Raw genomic sequence first — 23,536 nt, 5'->3', positions numbered from 1 at the left:
TCAGAAGCTCAAGCCAGGCCCAGTGTTTCTCTCCTCTTCATACTGCCTGCGGGTCAGATATGGAACTCTCAATTTCTCTAGTACCATGTCAGTCTATGTGACGCCATGCTCCCCGTCATGATGATAATGGACTAAACCTCTGAAACTGTAAGCAAGCCCCAATTACATGTTTTCCTTTATAAGATTTGCCACAAGCATGGTGTCTTGGACCCATACGGTAGAAGGAGAGAACCAACTCCCCCAAACAGTTCTCTAACCAGCATACGTAACCACTCTCTCACACACAAAGAAATAACCATAATAACTTTAAGAACAACATGGAGAGGAGAATCCATGCAGCAGAAATCCATGGAATTATTTGAGTTCCTATGATAATGACTAAATATGCAAGGCTTTGTCTTTATAATATACTTGAGCATAAAGACCCTCACCCGTAAGAAGTAAAAACAACTTAAAAAATTTGATTGTTTGGTAGCGGTAACTTTTAAATATTGCTTCTTGTATTAAAACTGAAATAATTGTGTTTCAAATAGACCTGCAAGCCAATATGCACCATTCCTTGTTCTGATTCTCCAGTTTGGCAATTCCATTTTCATTCCTTAAAGGCAGATTTTTTCAGGTACATGGATAGAAGGAAGGCACATGGAGTGAGGGAAGGATATGAAAAGTGGAAAGGATTAAAAAATAATGGGTTTCAGAAAGCCACCCTGTTCACCTTTGGACCAAAAGGAAATAAAAAACCATAAAAATAAAGTCAGTCAAACTAAATGCAAGTATACAATACTGCCCATCTAAATCTCAGTCAGGAATAAACAAAAAGTAGTACTTCAATGTCCACAGCACTGTCTTTCATGTTAGGCAAACCCAAGTACATCTAACCACTTGGTCTGTGACCTCAGGCATATAAGTCACCTCTTCTGCCCCAATTGCTCCCCCACAGATAAGAAGTATACCAACATCATGTTACAGAGTTACTATAAATAACAAAATTGGCAGTTTGCTTATAACAGTTTGGGAAAGAGTATTCCCATGGTTAGCTATTCAACAAATGTTAGCTTCTATTAAGACCAGAAATGTTTTACAAAAACTAAATTAATTTCCAATAATACAATGTACTGATAGGGGCTGTTCAGTCACATTCACTTACACTTTCCTGTGAGCAAACATCATTTAATTCTTAGGCATCATTTGCATAGTTTAGGCTTGCAATTATCAGAGGCCAACCCTATATTACAATCCTTAAAATTCTCTTTTGCAAAAATATTGAAAAGGCAGGAACCTTTTTAAGAGGTGAAGATTAGTGACAGAAATTGGGTCACTGGCATGACACTTGGAAGGGGTCATTGGCCTCCTAGCCTCTTGCCATATTTTTCTGTACTTCCTGATGAACTTGAGGCAAACTGGCCTCCTACTGTGCTGTCATATTATCATCCATTTCTTTCATAAATGAACTCCATCAAGTACAAAAATAGAGCAGTGGTTCTCAACCCTTTGGTGTTTAAATAACCCTTTCACGTGGATCGCCTAAGACCATTGGAAAACACAGATATTTATGTTACAATTCACAACAGTAGCAAAATCACAGTTATGAAGTAGCAATGAAAATAATTTTATGGTTGGGGGGTTACCACAACATGAGGAACTGTATTTAAAGGTCGCAGCATTAGGAAGATTGAGAACCACTGCAATAGAGTCAATTGTCCAAGGATTTGAAACCTATGAAACTCTGAGCCCAAATGCCCTTTCCTCCTTAACAGTTGATTATCTCCGTTGGGTATGTTGTCACAGCAGCAGCAGGCTGGCTGATACACATGGCATGAGTTTAAGGGTCTAAATGATACATAGCTCCGGTACTGTATTCCTAGTCATCACTATACTTCTCTTATAGTTCCCATGAGTTTTATGACTGGAAAGGAGGCTCAGAAGAAGCCTATATCACAAGTAATTAAATATCCAATGTTAAAGCAGGAACTAAACATTGATAGTAATGTTTATGGCTTCTCTTTCAAGCAAGAGGAGGCAAAATACTTCCTATTGACCATGAAATGAAAATGACTCATTTGTGTCAACATTGCGGGAGAAACTTGAATAGGTTCCAAATTCCAAAATAAAAGGCTGCCAAAAATAGACAGACAAACAAACAAACAAAAACCCCTAAGTGCCCTTCTTTCCATGTTTTCCAATTATAAATGCTACCAAAGAGGAAAACATACCAGGCCTCGTTCATACTTTGTGTTTCAAATATCCTGGTACTCTGTGGGGCTGACAATCAGAATGGCAAATTGCATTGCTTAAATAATTAAAGTCACCAATATCAGGCTTTCAGGGTAATTAAATATCTTATTTAGCTTGCTCCCTAAACACAGGTAATTAAAATACGAAAAAATTCAAAATGCTTAAGCATATTAACAATCAAGAAAAATCAATATCTGAATTTAAAGACATCATTGAATTTGTTATGAAGGAAGCATCAGGCTAATTGATATAAAAATACTATGCACAGGTGAAAATGGGATGTCCTCTAGGGAAAAGATAGGTTTTTTCTAAAGTATCATTTTAACAAGATAGAATAAACTTTATATTTTACGATATAAAAAATTGTTAAAACCAATGAAGGATCATGATACAATAGAAAATCTACAGTATGGTGTGTATGTGTGTGTGTGTATGTGTGTATGTTGTGTGATGCACGTATGCAGGGGATAGAATTCAGGACACTGAGCATATTAACCAAGTGTTCTACTGTTGTGCCATGCATCCCAGCCCACGAAATCTACGTCACATACAACTTTACATGAACACAGTGTTATGCTAAAATGAAACAGAAGAAAAGTTATGGTTTTTCATTAAAATTCTATTTTGAGAGCACTATTTCATTGCTCATTATTAAGTGTATAAAATACTAGATTTCATTGTGACAGTTCATACATGTACTTTACTTTTATAACACACTTGGATCACATTCACCTGCCATTACTTGGTCTTGTCCCACTCCCCTCTTACTGAAAGCTTTGCTTTTGAAGGCCTAGTGAAAGTCCTAAATAATGGTACCTTATTAATGTAGAATTCAAAATTTATGAAGTTCAAAACATCTGTGAAAAAGCAAATTAGCATTTCTCTTTCTTCTTTGAAAGAAAAAGAAATATCTTAAAATAATTGATCTTACTAATTGAAACATTAAACTTTAAAAATACAAACACATACAGACTAATAATAGTCTCTCTTTTTCTCTTTCTTTCTCTCTCTCTCTCTCTCTCTCACATACAAACACACACACACACACACACACACACACACACACACACACACACACACAAATGGCTTGGTCTACGGCTAGAGAGACTGGTAATCAACCAAGCAAGCAAGTAGACTAAAAGACAGACACAAGTTGTTTTCATTCAAGCATATGAAAAGGACCTAAAGGCATAAATACCATCTCATACTTACATTTTATTATTTACCAGCACTTACCACTTAGGTATTTCTGAACCAGCAGGAACCACTTTTCTTCTTTTATATATTTTGGTTCTATCTTTAGAATCAAACAAACTAACAAGGGTATTTATTATTTTGATAAGTTTTGGATAGACTACCAGGAAAGAAGAACTCTGCTCAGTTAGATAGTGGGCATATCGGCATCTCACAGAACTGTCACCCATCACACTATGAGAATGCATGTGATATAAGATATGTGTGCATTGCCGATTAATGCATACGATTTCATAGGAAGCATTCCTTGTACCTGATTCTCCATTTTCTGACTTTTTTAAAGTGTCGAGTTATTTATACTGTAGATCCTACCAAAAGCGAGGTGTGCTTTAGTGCACTTTATATTCTTGCTCTTATTGGAGTCTGACTGTTAGGAGGCACATATTTCCCCGCGATCTGTTGTCATCATCTGCCTTAAATGTGATGCTTTACTTATTATATCCACATGAATACAATTCCAAAAACACTGCTAAACCTGTTCTCAATCACAAAGCCATAGATGAGTTGGTCAAAGTTCTATGAGAGATAAAATGTCCTTTTCTCCAATCAGAACTTTGTAACTACTTTAAGAATGGAAGGTTCTCAAGAGACAGAAGTCTTCAAAGAAAGAATTAGTGCCTCTGCACTTACCTGTTTCCTGTGCCTTTTCTTGGGCTTTTTTCCTCCTTTTTGTTTTGTTCTGTTCTAATTTCTTCATTTTTATTTTATCTTATCATATTTTATTATTATCCCTTAGATGCCTGGTTTGTTTGGTTGGTTGATTTGGTTGTTTTTGTTTTTTTGATACAGTGTTTCTCTATGTAGTCTTGGCTGTCCTGGAACTTACTCCGTAGACCAGGATGGTCTTGAACTTAGAGACTTGCCTACCTCTGCCTCCTAAGTGCTGGGATGAAAGGCCTGTGCTACTACCACCCTGCTGCCTGTTTGTTTTTTTAAGGAGGGACAGAATGGGGGGTAGATCTAGACAGGAGAGGAGGAACTAGGAGGAGTAAAGGGAGGAGGAAACCATGATTAGGATATACTGTATTAAAAAAATCTATTTTCAATAAAAGAAAAAGAATGAATTTTAGCTCCAATTAATCATTATATCTATTTTCTACTACCTTACTAAAAAATGTTCTGTTTGCCTTCCTTCTCCTTTCATATTTTGACCCCGTAATCTAGAAACTTGCATCAGATTGACAATACCTTCCCTCACTGGAAAGTAGAATTTTTTTTCCTACATGTATTGCATTATTACTTTCAATTTTTTTTAAAAGTCAGGATGAAATTTAGTGCAAGAAGAGGTAAATCTGATAGGAGCATTGGGAACTGGTTATAGCCTGCTTCCCCTTGAGTCTCAAAGTTTTATTGGTGCTCTCTCCTTCTACCTTCAAACTTAATGGTATATCCACCATGACCAATTCGTTTCCAGAATCTTCCAGTCTTTTTTGGTCCTTTCCACATGCTACTGTTCTTAGCACCTGTGCTGCCGGGTGCTGCCCATGTATTCACCTTGCTTGGTGCTCACCATAGCCTGTAGCCTCCCCTTCTGGTTAGATGTAAGCTCCTCTTAGGCAGGGCTATGTCCTATTCACTGGTTTTATCTGTAGTATTTAGCAAAGTGTTTCACATGCAATTAGCACTCAGTCAGTATTCACTGAATGAATGTATTATAATATCACATCTATTTGTGGAGGATGGCTAAAGTACCCAAGTATGAGGCTGGGGTGGGGGAGGGGGCTTAATCATGAGCCAAGAGCAGAACCTGCCAAGTTTGAGTGGCTTGAGAAGAAGTGAAAAGTGCAGAGATCAGGTGGGAGCTGGGCTTCCTGCCACAGAGTCCGGGCTGAGACATGAAATGGATGAGCACATAGCAGAAAATATCCCACACTGAAGAAGCTGTCTGCTAAACTTAGTCCAACATCTTTGAAATTGTAACTTTTCCAGATCCTCTACATAGCAGCATATCACTGACAGTCCCCAGACACTGTCCTCAAAAAAATGACAACTATACCCATGATAGCAATTCCATCCTATTTCAAGGTGAAACTTCGGATTTAGGAGCTGCAGTGAAATTATTTAATAAGACAGAAATAATAACCACCCATGATTTTATATTTAATTAACTTTTTGAGAACAGTGTACTTTCAAAATCTGGTTCAACCAAAGAAGGAGTAAACCTCTTTATTAAATCCAGGCATCAAATTTCAGTGTGGGTGAGTTTTCAAATGTGATTAGTTTCTGTTATTTGCCTAGAAATACAAAAGGTACCTTGTTTCTTTTTTATATCAGTACCGGCTACTTTTAGTTTATGAGAAACATATAGGCTAGGCTTCTTTATCTTAAGATTTGCTGTAAAAAATTCAAATTCCTGGCTTTGATTTCTTATCTTTAGCTAGTGCATTTTGCATGCATTTTTGACTCAAAACAATTTATAAGTTTTGAAAAAATTATGAAATAGAAGATTTAACTAATTACAACACTATGAAACCTTGCACTTTCTCAGCCAGGTGTGAAGAGCTTAGAAACCATCGCTTTGCAATAACAAGCAAAGAGCTAAACGCACTGGGAAATGAACAACTCTTTGTAGACATACCAAAAAGGTGAAATTACAATGTAAACCCATGTTCTCTGTATGGGAAGTAAGGCAAATGGCTATTGCACATCATAGTTTTCCAGAGCAGAAGTTGACGGTAGAGCCCTCCTCAAATCCAATGTAAGTGAGTTAGGAAATCACAAGTTTTGATGAATTAATAAAGCTTATGGTAGACAATATTAGTAGATTAAAAATTCCATGGGAACATAATCTTTAGAGTCTCTCAAACTTTGATGAGTTTAACCTTTCCCTGATCTGTTTTTCATTATCATAACAAAATTGTTGAATCTGGGTAACTTTAGAAAGGCATTCATTCAGCTCACAGTTCTGTAGGTTCAGAGGCCACCCACAATGATGAGATCTAATCACAGGCCAGAGGTGCTTCCTCTCCCCACACTTTTCCTTGACATCATTATATGCCTCTTTGCCACAGGTCCTTTAACCCAGCACATATGTCCCTTTCAAAATGACTGTAAGAAAACTAAAGCAAAAACCCAAACCACAGGCATGTTGGGAATGTTGGAATTGTCAGGCCAGGAGTTAAAAAAAAAAAAGAAAAAAGGAAGGAAAAAAAGGAAGGAAGGAAGAATGAATGAATGAATGAAAGAAAGCTTTTGTAGAAAATGGACACCATGCAAGGACAATGAGTGTTATAAACGGAAAGCTGAAAATTCCAAGAAGGCAGAAAAGGAAATGGTAGCACTCATGGGCCTTGAGAGGCCACCATGAAGAGCACCCTGCACAGGCTCCTTGGGAGACCAGGCACAGCTGAGACTCATGGAGTTTGAGGATATGACAACTGCAGTTCACAAAAACTGAAGAGAGAAAAACAACAGAGAAGTCAGAACACAATATCCAATAAACGCAGTACAGCCATGAAATGGATAATGTCCAGATAGGGAGGAAGCAGAGGAGAGAAAAGAATGGGGCAATATTCGAAGCAACAAGGACTGAGGAGTTCCCAAAACAGCTTGTCAAACATGGCGGCTTATAAAAAAAGAAAAGTGCCTGAAGGAAGTCCTCCCCATCCCCACCCTGGTGGGCACCTCGGCTGATAGGCACAAAGGTTAAGAAGTACTCTAACTTCTAAACAAAGCCAGAGAAGAGAATGCAAGGATGAAATGAAGGCATAAACATAAGATGCTAGAGTTCTGCACCCTGCTAGGTTACTCTTGAAAAGCGATGAAGAAATAATGAAGTCATTCTAGGACAGATGAAAAGTGGGGCAGGTGTGTGTGTGTGTGTGTGTGTGTGTGTGTGTGTGTGTGTGTGTGTGTTGGGGATGGGGTGCAGCAGGGTCTGAGGAACCATTGAGGAAAATTCTTCAGGAAGAAAGACAAGGTAACAGCCTGAAACACAGACAGGCATAGGAAAAGGAACGAAGCCATCAGAGAGGGAATAGGGAAGGGTGAGAAGTGAAGATTTGTCCAATTGAGCTAAACTAACAGTTTGTTCAAAATAATAGAAAGAATTTGTCCAACTGTGTGCACGCACATGTGTACATGGGCAAATGGGGAGTGGCAATCACCAAAAGCAGGGGTGGGAGGGTGCAGGGATACATCACTGGAAAGATCTGGTTTTCAGACTGTAGATAAAGGTGAGAAATTGGTTAGACTTTAAACTCGTGATTCTCAACCTGTGGGTCATGACCCCTAAATCACCAGAAAACATAGATATTTACATTATGATTCATAACAGCAGCAAAGTTATAGTTATGAAGTAGCAACAAAATAATTTTATGGTTGGGCGTTACCACAACATGAGGACCTGTGTTAAAGGGTCACAGCATTTGGAAGGTTGAGAACCACTGCTTTAAATAATCCATAACATAGGAAGCATAAGTAACATAAATCTTACTTGAAAGTGACCATAAATTAAATGTAAATGTATTGTTACAAACTCTAAGAAACCATTGAAAACCCCTTTTCAGCAAGTACAATTCATATGCTAAGAGAGAAGAAATAAAATCACATTAATTGTTCCATTAAGACCAAAAAAGACAGTATCAAAAAGAACACTAAAGCATGGCAGATACAGGAATAAAAAGAAGACACAAACAGAATGTAGTTATGAGGCTATCCAAATTAATAACCACTTATATGCCAATGAGGGTTTTATTAAAATAAAAATTGTCAGAGTAGACATTAAAAAAAGTCTACATGTTCACATTCAGTAAAATGTAACAAGAATTGCCCCATCTTCACCATGAATATCTAACAACATGGAGCTAGGGATCTGTTAATGCAATGTCTCCGTGTGCTTTGTAAATATTTCAGCATGATGGTCACGTGATAAAGCAGTATAGCTCCTGAAAGTGCAGAGGTACAGGGAGGTGAGGTTGCAGGAAAGCACCTTTAAAAAACAGCACTCACCTTCCCTTCAGCCACTTATGTGCAATGCTTTGCACAAGAGATGCTTAGAACATGTTTGTTGAATGAAGAAATGTTCCCAAGGACACGTGTGTTTTCACCTCAGTGTCAGCTCCTTCCATTGTTCTGTAACAACTCTGGCTGAATGGTGGCTCTCATTCCCAGACATTCATTAAAGCCTGTGCTATGGGTTTTTAAGAGTCACCTAATTGCTTTCAAAATGCCGTACACGCAATCTGAAAAACATGATATTTAACTAATCTTATTTTTGATATCACCAATAAAAGTATCTGTTCCATAGCTCAAGGAGTGTGACTCAAAAATTATTTTTATTATTAAAAATGAAAAGAAATATATTTTCCTAATAACTAGAAACCACACAAGATTTTTTTGGATGGCAAAAAATAAAATGGACAAGAGAGAAGCAATATATCACAGCCTCTTAAAATTTTTCCTTTCCGAAATTTTGAAAATTGAGCTTATATTATAGATGTCCCAGGAAGGCTAAGGCATTTAATAGGCTGCCATTACATATTGAGGAACATTTCTTATCTGGGTACACCAATAGAAACACTTTAAAACAGAGAAATAAGGAGGACTTTATGTTCCTAGAGGTGTTTCTGCCAGGGGGAAAGTGACCTTTTGTACATTATATGTAATAACAGCACTTTTCTCTAATAGTCTAGAAAATTAAGAAATGTTCTCATATTTATAAATGACACCAGGAGTCCCATTAATTGTACCACAAGCCTTAAATAATGAAACTAGCTTCCCAGCCTCCTAAATTAAAAAGGACTTGAGAAACGTCTCTAGATTCTCATTGAGTCCCACCAGCACATGTTATATAAAACAGAAGGGGTTTAGAGGAACGGCGATGCTAAATGGTTTGCCATGGGCATCTCTGAGAATGAAAATTAAAGTTTTCATTCTCAACTCTTTTTCATAAATCTATTCAATTCTCTTTTATTTCCTTAATTGCAAATATCCAATCCAAGTGCTATTCTCTTATACATCTACTTATGGCTTACAGTGCTTTGACAAATCTGTATTCCAATCTATACATACACAGTGTATCCATGTACGTACAACACATGTGTCTCCTGGCAGTTCCTGGTGCACATATGTCTCAAATGAAGAAGAGCAAAATATAACACCCAACACATGCCACTCTGTCATAACATTTTTTTAATTTAAAATTTAAAATTTTCTGAGAATTTCGTACATGTGTATGGTATCTACATCATTTCTATCCCTCCCTTCCACTCTCCTATTCCGCCTGTATTCCAATACTCCCTCTTACATTCATGACCTCTTCTTCAATTATTACTGCTACATATAGATATGTATGTGTATATACACATACAAACACACACGCAACCTTCTAAGTCCATTTAATGCTGCTCACATTTAGATGTTTCTTAGGCTGACCATTTTATCACGTAACTTGTCCCTAAAAAAAACCGATTCTCCTCCCAGTAGCCACTGATTGCCTATAGCTCTTCATCGAGGGGTGTGACCTGGTGAAACATCCCTCATCCACTTTAGCAGGTCAGTTGATGTTATCATTATGCAGGTGTTGCTTAGGCAACCATGCTGTTGAGATGTCATGGGTACAGCTTCTCTATCATGTCCAGAAGACACTGTTTAGTGGCAGGTCCTTTGGTTCTTACAACCTTCCTACCCCCTCTTCCACCATTTTCTCTGAGCCTTAGGTGTAAGGCTTGGTTACAGATGTTATCAATGGAGCTTGGTCAACATTCACTTATTCTCTATATTTTGACAATTTGCGTATATGGTGATATTTTATTTGTGCTGAAATGTAATTTTAATTGTATGTTAATAAATAAAGTTGCCTGGAGATCAGAAGTCAAAGCCAGCCATAAGCAGAGTCAGGCAGTGGTTACACACGCCCTTAATCCGATCACATGTCAGGCAGAGTCTCTGTGTGGTCAAGGACAGACAAGCGTGGTGACATGAACCTTTAATCCCAGTACCAACCATAGAGATCTGGAGGTCTGTATAGACAGGTAGTGACGAGGAAGCCATGTGGTTGGGTTTAGAGCCAATGAGAAGGCAGAACAGAAAGGCAATAAAAAGACAAGTCAGACAGGAAGAAGCTCTCTCTCTCTGGGGAAGCTACTTCTGGTGGTTAGCTAAAGTTAGTCGTGGCTATTGCTCTGATCTCTTTGGCTGTTTACCTCTGTATTTGGCTCTGTGTTTCTTATTTACTAAGACTGTTTAGAATTTCGTCTACATGTGTATATCTGTCATAGTCTCAATCAGATGCCAAGAGAAACTTCTGATGAACTTGAAATTAAGATTCTGCTGCTGAAAATACCATACACTTTAGACACAGGACTTGGAGGAACTGAGCTGGAACTGACCTGGAAGCATCTTCCCCCAGGACTAGCTCTTATAGTATCTTTAGGTGCTATGCAAGCTGCTGAAGGAGAAGAGCAATCAATAGTACTACCCAGCTGTAAAGCCTGTGGACCACATAATGATCTGCCTGGCAAGACCCCAGTGGTGAGGTAGTGACCCTTTTATCTTAGGGTAATCAGCTGTCTAATTGGACTTGAGGCTAGATCCATAAGAAAGAATTATGCCTGGTACTGTAAGCTTAGCTAAATACCCATAGCATGAGAAGTCCTAGACTCCAAAGAACCTACTACTGTCACTTTCCTAAACAAATAGCATTTCTAACTGTATTCTAAATACTGACAATTCCTTTGAATTGAAAGCTACTGAGTAGAAATGTCTCTGCCTTCCCTTTGGCCTAGGAGCAGGACATAAATTTGTGAAGTTGTCCTCCTTGATGTCTCCCCCATAACACAAGGGTTACTCCATCAGTCTTATCAGTTTGAACTCTATACATGAACAATCTACTTAACAGACCTTACTAGATTGTCCTTTATGTGCCGTTAGCTCCCCCGACATCTAATTTTCTATAATTTGCTGACCCTTGAGATGTTCTGTCCCTCTGTTGTGACTTCCTAAAAAATGATTATCTTGTTAAGATGTTGTATAAAACCAAACTGTATATTATAGTGTTGAGATGCTGAACAAGCCTGTTTTGGAAGCAAAGTTTACAGTTTAAGTTACTCATCTCTGAGCATGTGACATACATGTTCTTTTTGCTTTTTTTTTCTCTTTAAATTGTATTCTGTCAGTATAATTTACAGGCCTCAACTAATGAATTAATTATGTAATTTATTACATTAATCTACCTAAATTATGTAGAGGGAAAAGAGTTCTTCCATGCCATTATGCACGTTCAGGTAGTCAAGTGGCCTCAAAAAGTGGATCAAAAGAGATGCATAAGGCATACTCCCTCTTCAGGAATTTTTTTTTTTTTTAATGTTGGAAGCAACTGCCCAAATAGTTTCCAAAATGCCACAGGAGTTCTTGTACCTTTAAGACTATACTTTTCTTAACTACATTTAGTGACAAGCATTGTTTCTCGTTAGGTGTAGAAATGGAAGGACCCACCTTCTCTATCAAAGGCCATCATCTCTGCCTGCAGGTCTCTTTCTTGTGAACTCTCTTCTAGATCCATTTCTTTACTTTCTTTTCTTCCTTTAGCTGTCAGATAAATCCATGTCTATCAGGTTGGCCCTTTCTGCCTTCTGAGTTGCTAACACGTTCCTGGAACATCATGGCTGATATAGGGGTATCAAGCATGATGAAGGACAACTTTCGAAAGTCGGGGCAGATCAACAGAGCTATGAAGTTACACTAGCTTTCAGGTTTGGGAGGGCTTTGTCGCTCATTCCCTAGTCTATGTGTAAAAGAGACTACTAATACTTTGCAGATAGAAATGTTGGTGAGATCCCTGGATTTAAAAATAGCTGGAACAAAACTCCTTCCAACATTTGCCTTTTATAATGTGAGATCTTTCATTAAAAATATGAACCCACAAAGCCAGAAGTCCCTCTTAGAATCTGGTGTCTGTCATTCTAAGGAAAGCATTCACAGGAATCATACTGTCCAAACAGCACCAGAAGCTGGAAAGGAACACAAGACACATTCCTTCAATGTGAGTTCAAGAATTTATTTTATTCTGCAACTGACCATGTGTCCTCAAATTTCCCCACTGTATTTCACTAATGAATTTAAGGTCATACTTTTCTACTATGTTGAAAATGTATACTGTTCTAAAGGTGTTCCTTTTTGCTTCTTTGCTGATTTCTATAATCACATAATTTGAAGCCATTTCGAATTTTTATTTGGTTACATTTTTTTCTCTAGCCAACTGAGGAATATCTATACTTTTCCACCATTCTTTTTCAGATCTCTAAAACTGGGTATTTGATTGGGCTGTATTTAGCTTCACTCACTAATCCTATTTACTGACAAAACATTTTGATGAAAGCTAGTGATAATTCACATCACACACTTTAATTACTAAGGAATGGTTTTAAAGAACCTGTGTTCAGAGGTTCGGTGCTCAGAGTTCAGCACGTTTTAAACTCTCATGCTCCGGACCTAAGTGTTCATCCTCAAGTCTCTTCACTTTGACTTGAGGCACAGGCAAACATCTCTGCTATGAAACCAATAGTTCCCAGGCAATGAACTAAATTACACACATGGAAAAAGGCTTTTCATGACAACATGTAGCTGTAAATTATGTTTTCTTTTGAAGAACTGTTTTCTATATGTTCTTTGTCAGTTATTCTTCTGAATTCTGAAAACAAATTATGAGAAGATAATAGATTCTTATCACCTCTTTAATAAGGAAATGTGAAAGCCTATAAAATACATAGTACAGATATCAGTAACTGTATGAGTACAGAAAACCACTATGCCGTGTCTTTTAAAACCAAGTTTATTGACTAATGAAGTCATCAAGAAATAGCAATACGTTTCATACTGAGGGAAGAAAAAAGAAAAATAGATGTTTTTCTCGCATTAAATATAGCCCCACCCCTGTTCCCATGCTACTGTGGCACAATCCCTGTCCAATAGCAAAGAACTGCGCCATAGGGTATCAGTGGAGGCTCAGCAGGGATCTGTAGCTGCCCACCGATGTCTAACCCTCTTCACATTCCTGCTGGTGTGGAATCAGAGGAGGACTACTAAAAAGATTTAACTCAATACAGTCTGGTAAAAATAGGACAAAGTGAGAACATAATCTCAAATCCTAACAAGAATTTCTAATCCTGACAAGAATCGGAAAAGCTCAATTTGATTCAGAAAGCATCACTAGACAGCAACACCAAGACTATGATGCTGGCGATGACAAGAGAGGGATCGTCCGTCTGCCAAATAAAAGCACTTTAGTGACCCAGCAAAAACATGCCCGGGACAAATAAGAACAACAAGAGGCTGGAGAAAAACAAAGCATGTGTAGAAAACCCCAAAACAAGTCATAGAACTAAAGAATAACTGCAATTTTTAAAGACTCAATTGATAAGTTCAGCAACGGAAGGAAAACCAAAATGACAGAATGAAGATGCGGAAAATCCACACCAAATCTGAAGACAGAACACAACCAATTACTCCAGTGTATGAACAGACTGAAAACGAGGCTGGCACAGGACAGAGCCTCAGAAACCAACGGGAGTGTGAGAACAACAACCAAACTCCAACGATTACATCATCAGTGCTTCAGAGCAAAGGAGAAAGAAAGCGAGATTGAAAAGTATTCAAAGAAACAATATCTGAAAATGTGCAAATCTGGCAGATATAAACCTACATTTTCAAAAGACGAAATCAACCACAAAGAAAAACTAAGAAATACAAGCTGAAACACATCACAATCAAATTTCTGAAAAACAAGATAAAAGGAAAATTGTGAAAACAACCAGGGAGAAATAATACTACCTTTAGGGAAATGATTATTAGAATGATGAGATTTCTCCTTAGTAATGTATAGAGTAGGAAATAGCATATCAGCGAAGAAACATGGCTGGGGGTGGGGTATGTTTGCCTAGCACACGTGAGGTACTACACTTAATTCACAGCATAGAAGAGAGAGGAAGGGGGAGAAGGAATGAACAACAATCATAGAAGAAGAAACAAAGGAGAGATTGGAAAAAGAGAAAACTAAGAACTTCTTGCTAGCATGCTGCTCTCCAGGAATACTGAAGGAGAAGGTGTTCTGGCCCATCTCTGCAAACCAACACTCAGGAGGCACCTCATTGAAATCAAGCAAAGAATGACTAAAGAAAATTAGGAAAGAAAACCATAAAGAAGGGCTTCAGGTCCATGAGGAAGCAGGGAGCCAGAAGGAAGAATTGAAAGGGCAAGAATTAAAGCTTTGAAAAGAGGCAGAGGATAAAGGACAACATGGGCAGTGTGAGGACACCAAGGACGGGCTATGCCTGTGAGGACAAGCCTGCATTCTAGAGCTGTGTCTTAGCAGGCTTTGGCTACTGTTTTCTCAGATACACATGGATCACAGTAAGTCAGATGGATTTGCATGGCTGCCATCCATACTCAAGTCTTCCCTTTTATCACGATAATAATAAATTGTGTTTCTGTGCTAGCCTATCCCATGAGATCTGGGGGGAGTCAGTTCTCTTCCTGGGAAAGGTTAGTTCAATGGATAAAATACTTCCCACAGCATCCCTCTTCCCTTTCACTTCCTTTGGAAGTTAGTCTGACAACTGACGATAAAGCAATCATTTCTGGAGAACAGGTAGAGCTTAAGATGAAGACAGACCCACAAGTTACAGAGGCCAGCCAGAAGGATGGTTTCATGATACTGCTAAAATCCAACTTAATTAAACCTATTACTAAGCTACTTTTAGATTAATGTGAAATCTTTGTTGTTATTGTGACCAACATTCATTAAGTGAGTATACTATAATTGTGCAGTTCTTTTTTCATGGTTGGGTCTTTAAGTTGTTCCCTCTCCCACACACCTACAAGCATGATACTGTGAATATCTCTGGGCATAAAATTGTACTTTAATTATGATATAGTTTCTGTGGACTTTTTCCCAAAAGTCAAATTATTGTCAAAAGATGCAGCTATTTTTTAATCTTTTAAATAATCAGTATCAAGGTGATTTCAAATAAGTGGGTCCTTATTCATCTCCTGCCAGTCGTGCCTGTGGACTGTTTTACTATATGCCTGCCACGAGTCAATATTTCCCCTTCACTCTTGTTGGCAGAACCTAGACTTAAGTTCTGATTAGCTTAAATGAACTTTGAATACCAGGGTTATTTCCTCTGGATTTCTCTCTTTATAGATGATACCTTTTAGAAGCTCTTAGAAAATTCAATAGAAAACCTTGTACACGTCAGCCATTTTTATAAAACATTCCCACAGGCAGTGCAAAGCTGAACACACTCAAAACATTTCAAAAGGTGAACAATATACTGTTGTGCTGCTCGCTTTTTAAAAAATTAGAGTGGAAAATCACTCGAAAAACATCTAAAATATTGTAGTAGTCCTTAATTTGGACTATGCAATGAGAAAAATCATGTTGGAATCAAAATAGTTTTCAGTTATATGGCAAAAATAAATGAACATCGAGCATGTACTTACAAGTCAAACACCAAATAATGGAAGCCCTCTTCTGATATACTGTCATGAAGTCTCACTGAAGAAATGAAAGAGAAGAAAGTTTGTGTTAATCTTATTGCAATTGCCTACAGAAAGCCAATCCTATGATGAGAGCTGCCCCTTATTTCAAACTTGTGATATATCAGTACCATTTACAGCAAGGCATGGGTGGAGAAAGACCCAAGATCAGGGCTTTGGTTCTGATCATTATTAACTATCAGAGTTTAAGAAAATTACTTAAGCCGGGTGGTGGTGGCGCATGCCTTTAATCCCAGCACGCAGGAGGCAAGAGGCAGGCAGATCTCTGTGAGTTCGAGGCCAGCCTGGTCTACAGAGCGAGATCCAGGAAAGGCGCAAAGCTACAAGAAAAAAAGAAAGAAAAGAACTTAAGTGGTAATGACATTAGTATATGCACTAAAATGCTGGAGTTTAAATGAGAAAATAAAAGAAAAATAATCCATATATTGCCAGGTAAATGCTATAGAAATGTATTGGTGGTTATAAAATACATCCAATGTTTCTAGGTTCAGGGAATTTTTACACTTCCCTGTCTTTCCTCTTGATGTTGCCCTGCTCCTAGTCTTCATCAACCCATGCCTTGATCACCACACCAGGGACAGCAAGATGGACACTGTAAGTCTAGAAAGAGGTCGCCCTGCCTCTGTCTTCCCTTTGTCCCTGAGTTCCTACATGACACTGTCTGGCCAGCCTGCCTTCTTTACTTAAGTCACCAAAAGTAGCTACAAGTGTCTCCTGGACAAATTGCTGGGAAAATAATAAACCAGTTCCCCCAGTCCATGAAGATTTACCAATGTGGTAGGCTTATGGGTGAAACTAGCTGAAACTAATATACGAATCCTATGAATTTAAAGCACTATTTACACCAAACCACACATGTAATCTTACTGTTTTATCTATCTATGTTTTCAAAGTCTTCCCTATTTTCTCCACTCATCTCTCATTGGTGGTAATTCTTTCTGTTTGACTTTTATTAAGGGCAAAAGGGGCCAGAGAACAGCCATTGTGACGGACACAACTAATTTTACAAAAGTCATGAGAGAAGACAAAGGTTTCTACCTTCATCTATTCACAATGGGTTGATTGATTTTTGCCACCTTGAGACACAAACACAGATATGCCTAGGAAGAGGAAATTTTAATTGAGAAGGTCTGTAGGCAAATCTGTGGGGTATGACTTGACTAATGTTCGATATGGGAGGGCTCAGCTCACTATGAATGGTGCCACCACTAGGCAGGTGGTCCTGGATGCAATAAGAAAGCAGGCTGAGGAAGCCATTAGGAGTAAGTCAGTAAGCAGCATTCCTCCATGGCTTCTGCTTCAGGGCCTGCCTCCAGTTCTTGTCCTTATTTTCCTCAGCAATGGAGTGTAACTTGGTAGAATAAATGGTGATAAACTCATTCCTCCCCAAACTGCTTTCGGTTGTGGTATTTTATCCCAGCAGTAGAATCCCTAACTAAGAGACTTAGTACAGGTCTCACTGATGATGGTGGCCACGTGGAAAATGTGCACCCAGAAGTGTTCTTAAGTAGGCTCAAACTACAATCATCTAGATACAGATTGTATACTATAGGTGTAACTCCTAACTTACATACTTACTACAATGGCTACTCCTCATAACACTGCTCCATCCACCTTAGGTCTCAATGTGCAACCACTGTAGCTTTCTAAATCCCTCTCTAGAAAGGCTTGGAGGTAGAGAAAGAGGAACTTTGTTTTTCAACATTAAATTACTACAGGTGATTACTTATAAAAATGTGGATTTCCCATAGTCATTAACATGATGATGAAGCCTAAAATGGAGACAACAGATTTGGCTTAGGAACTCAGTCTCAGACCCCAACACGTTTCACTCTCCAGTGCATGGAAAGCTAATGGACACACTGCGGTGTTCTCCCCATCTTAGCAGTTTGTCATCATTCTTGAATTCTGGGATGCAGCTAAATCAAAGCCTGTTTCCTTCTTCTGAATATAGAACCTCCTTCTCATCAATATTATGAAGAAGGAAGCATATTCCTAAATCCCTACATCTTACCTAGAAACCCAGCATACAGTTCCCTGTCTTTCAAAAAGTCATATCAGAATTTGGGAGGAAAAATTGTCACCAAATCTCAATGTACCTATCTGTCTAAAATAACAGGTATGAAAGTGTTAGTCCTGTGATTTTAATGGTGTGAGGAGTGTTCTATTTTCCAGCATCAAAGAGGCCTGGCACCATTGCTTACATGTTTCGGGATGAAGAAAATGAAGAGATTGATTTGATATTGCATGTTCTGTTCATGACTATTTAGCACAATGAAAGAAGACAGACCATGGCCAATGACTGTGTTTTCTTAAAAGATAAAGTACCAGAGATACCTTGGAAAATACAATAGCATTTCAGTGACTCAAAACTTGCACATGAGAAGACCACCACTATTTTCTCCCATTGTTTCAGGGAAAAGTTTCAAGTGGAGGTGAGCTCTTCAATGTTCAGATGATTGAAAGACTATTCATAGAATATTATTTCAGGTGCAATTTGAGAAACAGTACTAGTGTCTGATCACAATCAGGAAAACCATTTTCATAGTACGATCTACTACTATCTTAAAGGTAATCTAATTATTGTAAACGATCCTTATTCAGAAGTGACTGGTTCACACAAGTAGCTCAAAGCCTTATTATAAAATCTATAACAAAGCATTTAGCCAGCAAACGTGATGGTGGATCAAGACAAACCATCCACAGTCAGTGTTTAACACCACACATGCCCAAAGTACCTAGCCATTTGATGTTTGGAGCTTAATGCTGATAAATGGCCTTACTCTTATGGCAGACAAAACAGCATTGTCTTTTCCTGGGATGAACGTGTACATACAGCCCTCCTTACTTTTTTGTGCCCTTCCTAATCTCCTTCCATTCTCTGTTTTTAAAATAAGAAATTAGAAAGACAGAGTCATATGGATTCGTTGTAATTTTCCCTTCTAAACAGAACTCTATGATTGTTCTCACTGTTATGTTCACATGTTTACAATTATGAGGATGGGTCAGGTTTCTTCTCTAATTTGTAACTCTTGGGTTTCATGTTAGAGTTGACCTGTCTCCACAGTCTGCAGCATGATTTTACAGTCAGACATAAACTGGTTCTCCTCAAGCTTTTGCTGTCAGCAGAGAATATTCCTCATCTTCTATACTTAAAGGAAAAAAAAAAACCTTAACAGAGTCGCAAAGATTGAAAACGTGTTTACTCATATAAAATGTTACATTAATTATTCCCTATAAATAACAGTTAATTCCTTCTCAAACTAAAGGAATTGCATGGCATTCTGTTCACACAGCTGTTGGCCTGACAAGGCGGGCTCTCAAAGCAGGGTGGCGGCTGTGTGCTGAACCAGATTGTGCCACATTCTTGCCTCAACTGCTCGGTAGCTGCCATACGCGGCACATATGGGTGCACACAATTACATTAATTGCATGTTTTTTTTTTTTTTTTTGTTTTGTTTTGTTTTTTCGAGCAGGGTTTCTCTGTGTAGCTTTGCGCCTTTCCTGGAACTCACTTTGGAGACCAGGCTGGCCTCGAACTCACAGAGATCCGCCTGCCTCTGCCTCCCAAGTGCTGGGATTAAAGGCGTGCGCCACCACCGCCCAGCTAATTGCATGTTTTTAAGAGGGAAATTTTAAAGATGAGAAAAGCATTTGAGAAAACAGATTAAAATACATCACTGCTTTTTGACATTTTCTCAAATGTAACATCAAGTGTAAGAATAAATAGATGAGTTTTCATAAAGCAAAACAGTATTATGATTGCCGGAAATAAAATTTAAGCTCTGTAACGTTAAGTATGGGGCTTGAGGAAAATGCTACTGCAGCTAAAATACTTTTCATGGCCTAATTTTCTTTTTCCCTCACTGCATAAAGTTGATGGTTTGCATTCAGAGTGGCATTACTCTTTCTTCCTCCTGCCCTAGGTTGTTGTATAATTTCAGTGCAATTCCAGCTGAGCAATGGAAGGGACCATATCAGTCCACGGCCTTGTATGATCTGAGAAGAAAGAAATTTTAACATGATTGACATTTTCTACTAATTTTAATATTTAATTTTATTTAAGGAATAAAAGATAAAATATAATTATAGTTCCTACTGTGTCGGGCACAACTCAAATAATTTTCTTAAGAGTTATTCTATTTAGTGTACACAAGGATCATAACTATATGGGTGATGGATTTTTATAATGAATGTACACACTATTAGAGACCTTAAGGAAATATCCATTTATATGGTAGCATGTGGACAAGCTAGGCCCAAACTCTGCATACTGTGTGGACTTCCTCAAATATACACAGATATTATAATAGAATGAGAAACGATGTGTGTAGTGGAGGAATGTGGGGTGTGTGTGTGTGTGTGTGTGTGTGTGTGTGTGTGTATTTTTGTGTCTGTATGTATGTGAGGTGTCTGTATGCATGCACATGTACGTTTATATGTATATTGCTTTCATACGTGTTTGTATATGTTAGTATGTATGCATGTATTTTTATGTATGCGGGGTGTGTGCATGCATGCATTTGTGTGTGCATGTATTATAGACTTATATGTGTACATGTATATATTTATGTGTACATGTGCATACCTATATGTATTTAGACATGTTTTATGTATATAGTAATGTGTATGTGTTTATGTTCAAAATGTTTACATTTATGTGCGTATGTGTGTGTGTGTGTGTGTGTGTGTGTGTGTGTGTGTGTAGAGATGTGTGTGTGTTTATGTATCAGCAAACTCCTCACTATGTTGCAGCAAATGAATAGGTCAGTGTGAATGCCATTTAATAGAGCAGCAAAAAAAAAAAAAAATAAAACAAAAAAGGAAAACAGTACAATGACTAGAGAAATAAAGGGGTGCTAGTGAAGAACATTTTCCACAGAAAGAGAAAGCCATTTCGAGCTTCAGTTTAAAATGTGCTGACAAGCATTTGAAGATTTAGAGAAGACAGGTAAGACACAGGTCCAGTGCAGCTATATTTGCTTTTTGTGTATCACTCCATAATCCTTAACACAGTGCTACTTTTATACTTCAGATTATTCCATGACTCAGATATTTTTTCTGGTAGAGAGAAAGTGGGAGAACTAGACTCTAGTCTAAATAGAAAGCATATCAGGGTTCCTTGTTAGGCACATTGTGCTAAAACACATATTTAATAGTTTTGCCAGACGAAAGTGAACAGTAGCTTGGCAAGTTGCTCAATGGCATAAAACATACTGAGCTAGTGCAATACTCTCGGTTGAGTCTCCACTAAACCCACAAAAACACGCTACTATATTATCTTATGGAGATGCATTTTCTTTACTAAAACCGTGACAGAGTATAAAGTCCTTTGTTAACATTTAACTACTACTTCCTTGCGCCTTCATTTCACACCCTCTATCAGATGAAATCAAGGTCATTCATTATTATGATTTTGTGAAATTACTCACGCAAGATGCTCTGGTTCAAGCTATAATGATTATAACTTGTTATTATTATACCTCTTCTGCACAACACAAATTCCCCACTAACGTTCATTTTAGGAAATGAGCAGTCAATCATACTGGTGGACTGCCCTGAACTCAGTGTTTGTGTCTTGTGCAGAGTATCCCACACCCCTCTGAGCTCTAAATGATTAGCATGTGTGAAGCAAGCCTAGCTTTCCTAAGTTCTATATATGGCAGCTGACCTCTTGGAAACCACCTGCTGTGCTAAAAGAAAGGTGTGGTTAGACTACTGAAAGACAAGAGGCCAAGGGGAGAGATACCCTGGAGAAAGAGAGGTCACCCTGACATTCCATCCCTAGCAGAGCTCAGAGCTAAATGTAACCGCATGAGTGACCTCACCTCCAACTGAGCAGAAAAACCATCTGATGAAGCAGTCAGCTCACAGAACCATGGCAAATAGCAAGCGGATACTATTTCATACCACTGAGTCTGGGATGCAGATGGTTAAGTAACGATAGACAAATGCATAGGAAATATTTAATCTAAAATGTAAAACTGTCCTAAAATGATTTCTCCATATCACAAGCAATTTTGTAGTGAAAAATAATAAGTCTGGCCTAAAAAACAAACATGAATTAGTACAATTTTCTGAAGTTCAGCATGGTAAGGGTGACATGCTGCCAATGTTACCACAATACTAATGAAGTATTTCCTAGCGAACAGATTGTATTGTATTCTCATAAGCACTGTTTGTCAGCTCTGAGTCACAGTTCTGATTATAAACGAGGCAGATTTTGCATTTTCAGCTTTGTTGCTGGTGCAAGCATGGAGGTAGTTGGATTCGGTTCACATACTGAGATATAAAAATGGCAGCTTGGAAGTCAAGGCCTCCTTATATCCCCCTCAGTAGTTAATTATAATTCACAGCTAGAGGCAGTCCCAGCCAAGTTAGGTCATGCAACATGCCAAGCCTTCCCCAGAAGAGGGATGCCCACACCGCGTTCATTTGTGGATTTTTAAAACTATGCTAGTACTCTAGAGGAACTACAGCTCAGTCATTCCCACCAGATCTTCTAACAAAGCTGTTCAGTTTAGAGAGAAGACTATTCAAATAAAAACAGAAACACTGAAAAACAAATTTAAAGTCTAACACTTGTCAAAAAAAAAAACCTTGAAAGTAGATCTGCAAATGTATCTTGTTTTACTTAATCTCTATTTTTCTACAACACAAGCAATATAAATTAACAAAATGGGATGACGTTTTTATATTTTTAACTAACATATTTTAATTAAATACATTTGAAAATATACATAGTCTATTTCTTTGACATATGGGTCCAAGGAAATGGCTTGTTTTATTTTCAGTAAGTAAAATATAGCTAAGATGTAGGTGCACACACACATACACACTCACACACAGATGTTCACTGCTTTGTTCGGGCTGTAGCTTAAGGCACTAGCATCTGTACTTTGATTTCCTTTATTTCTCTTAATATCACATTTACAATTTTTTGACTGCATTGGTTAAGGTTAGGCATAAAACCCATAGTCTATACTAAATTTGGTTATTTGAACACATGAATTTCTTTTTTCTTCTTCAACTTAAATTTTTTTTCTTTCTCATGTATTTTTGAGACAAGGTCTAATTACATACCCCAGGCTAGCCTAGGACTCACTATTAGGCATCTCCTGTCTCAGTATCCAAAGTGTTAAAATTACGGATTCGCACCCTCACACGCAACACAACAACACACACATTTATAAAGCTACAAAAAATTAGTAATTTTAACAAAATATCTAGTATTATCTTATTAATAAATGCCAATAAACCATTACTCAAGAATTAAAATTATTTCTGCCTCCAAAATAAAAAATTATTTAATAACATTTCTTTTTTTGTAGTAACAGGAAAAGCTTATAATTGCAACTTAATATTAACCAATATTCAATTATATTGTAAAAGCAATTTGGTACCTTAAGAACAAAGACTGAAAAATAATTGAGCACTTTCTGAAGTAATCAATTTAATTATTACACGAAAACTTGGTGGGAAATTCAATCCACATTAATTTACAAACTATTCTAGAAGTATACAAAAAGGGAGGGGTTTAACATGAGTG

At 37.8% G+C, this 23,536-nt stretch overlaps 1 protein-coding gene across 2 annotated transcripts in view; it reads right to left on the bottom strand.

The window, feature by feature from the left end:
* The window catches only part of Camk2d (calcium/calmodulin dependent protein kinase II delta), a 249,890-nt gene that overhangs the window by 110,434 nt on the left and 115,920 nt on the right, over window positions 1-23,536 (bottom strand). For both annotated transcript variants that reach the window (XM_059266205.1, XM_059266204.1), the window contains exon 4: window positions 15,931-15,985. In XM_059266205.1, coding sequence (XP_059122188.1) covers window positions 15,931-15,985 — 55 coding nt within the window. The remainder of the gene's footprint in view (window positions 1-15,930; window positions 15,986-23,536) is intronic.

This window comes from Peromyscus eremicus, chromosome 6 (assembly GCF_949786415.1).
Source record: "Peromyscus eremicus chromosome 6, PerEre_H2_v1, whole genome shotgun sequence".
Taxonomy (NCBI): domain Eukaryota; kingdom Metazoa; phylum Chordata; class Mammalia; order Rodentia; family Cricetidae; genus Peromyscus; species Peromyscus eremicus.
The sequence above is the reverse complement of the archived record's forward strand: the minus strand, read 5'-3'. Positions and strand labels throughout refer to the sequence as shown.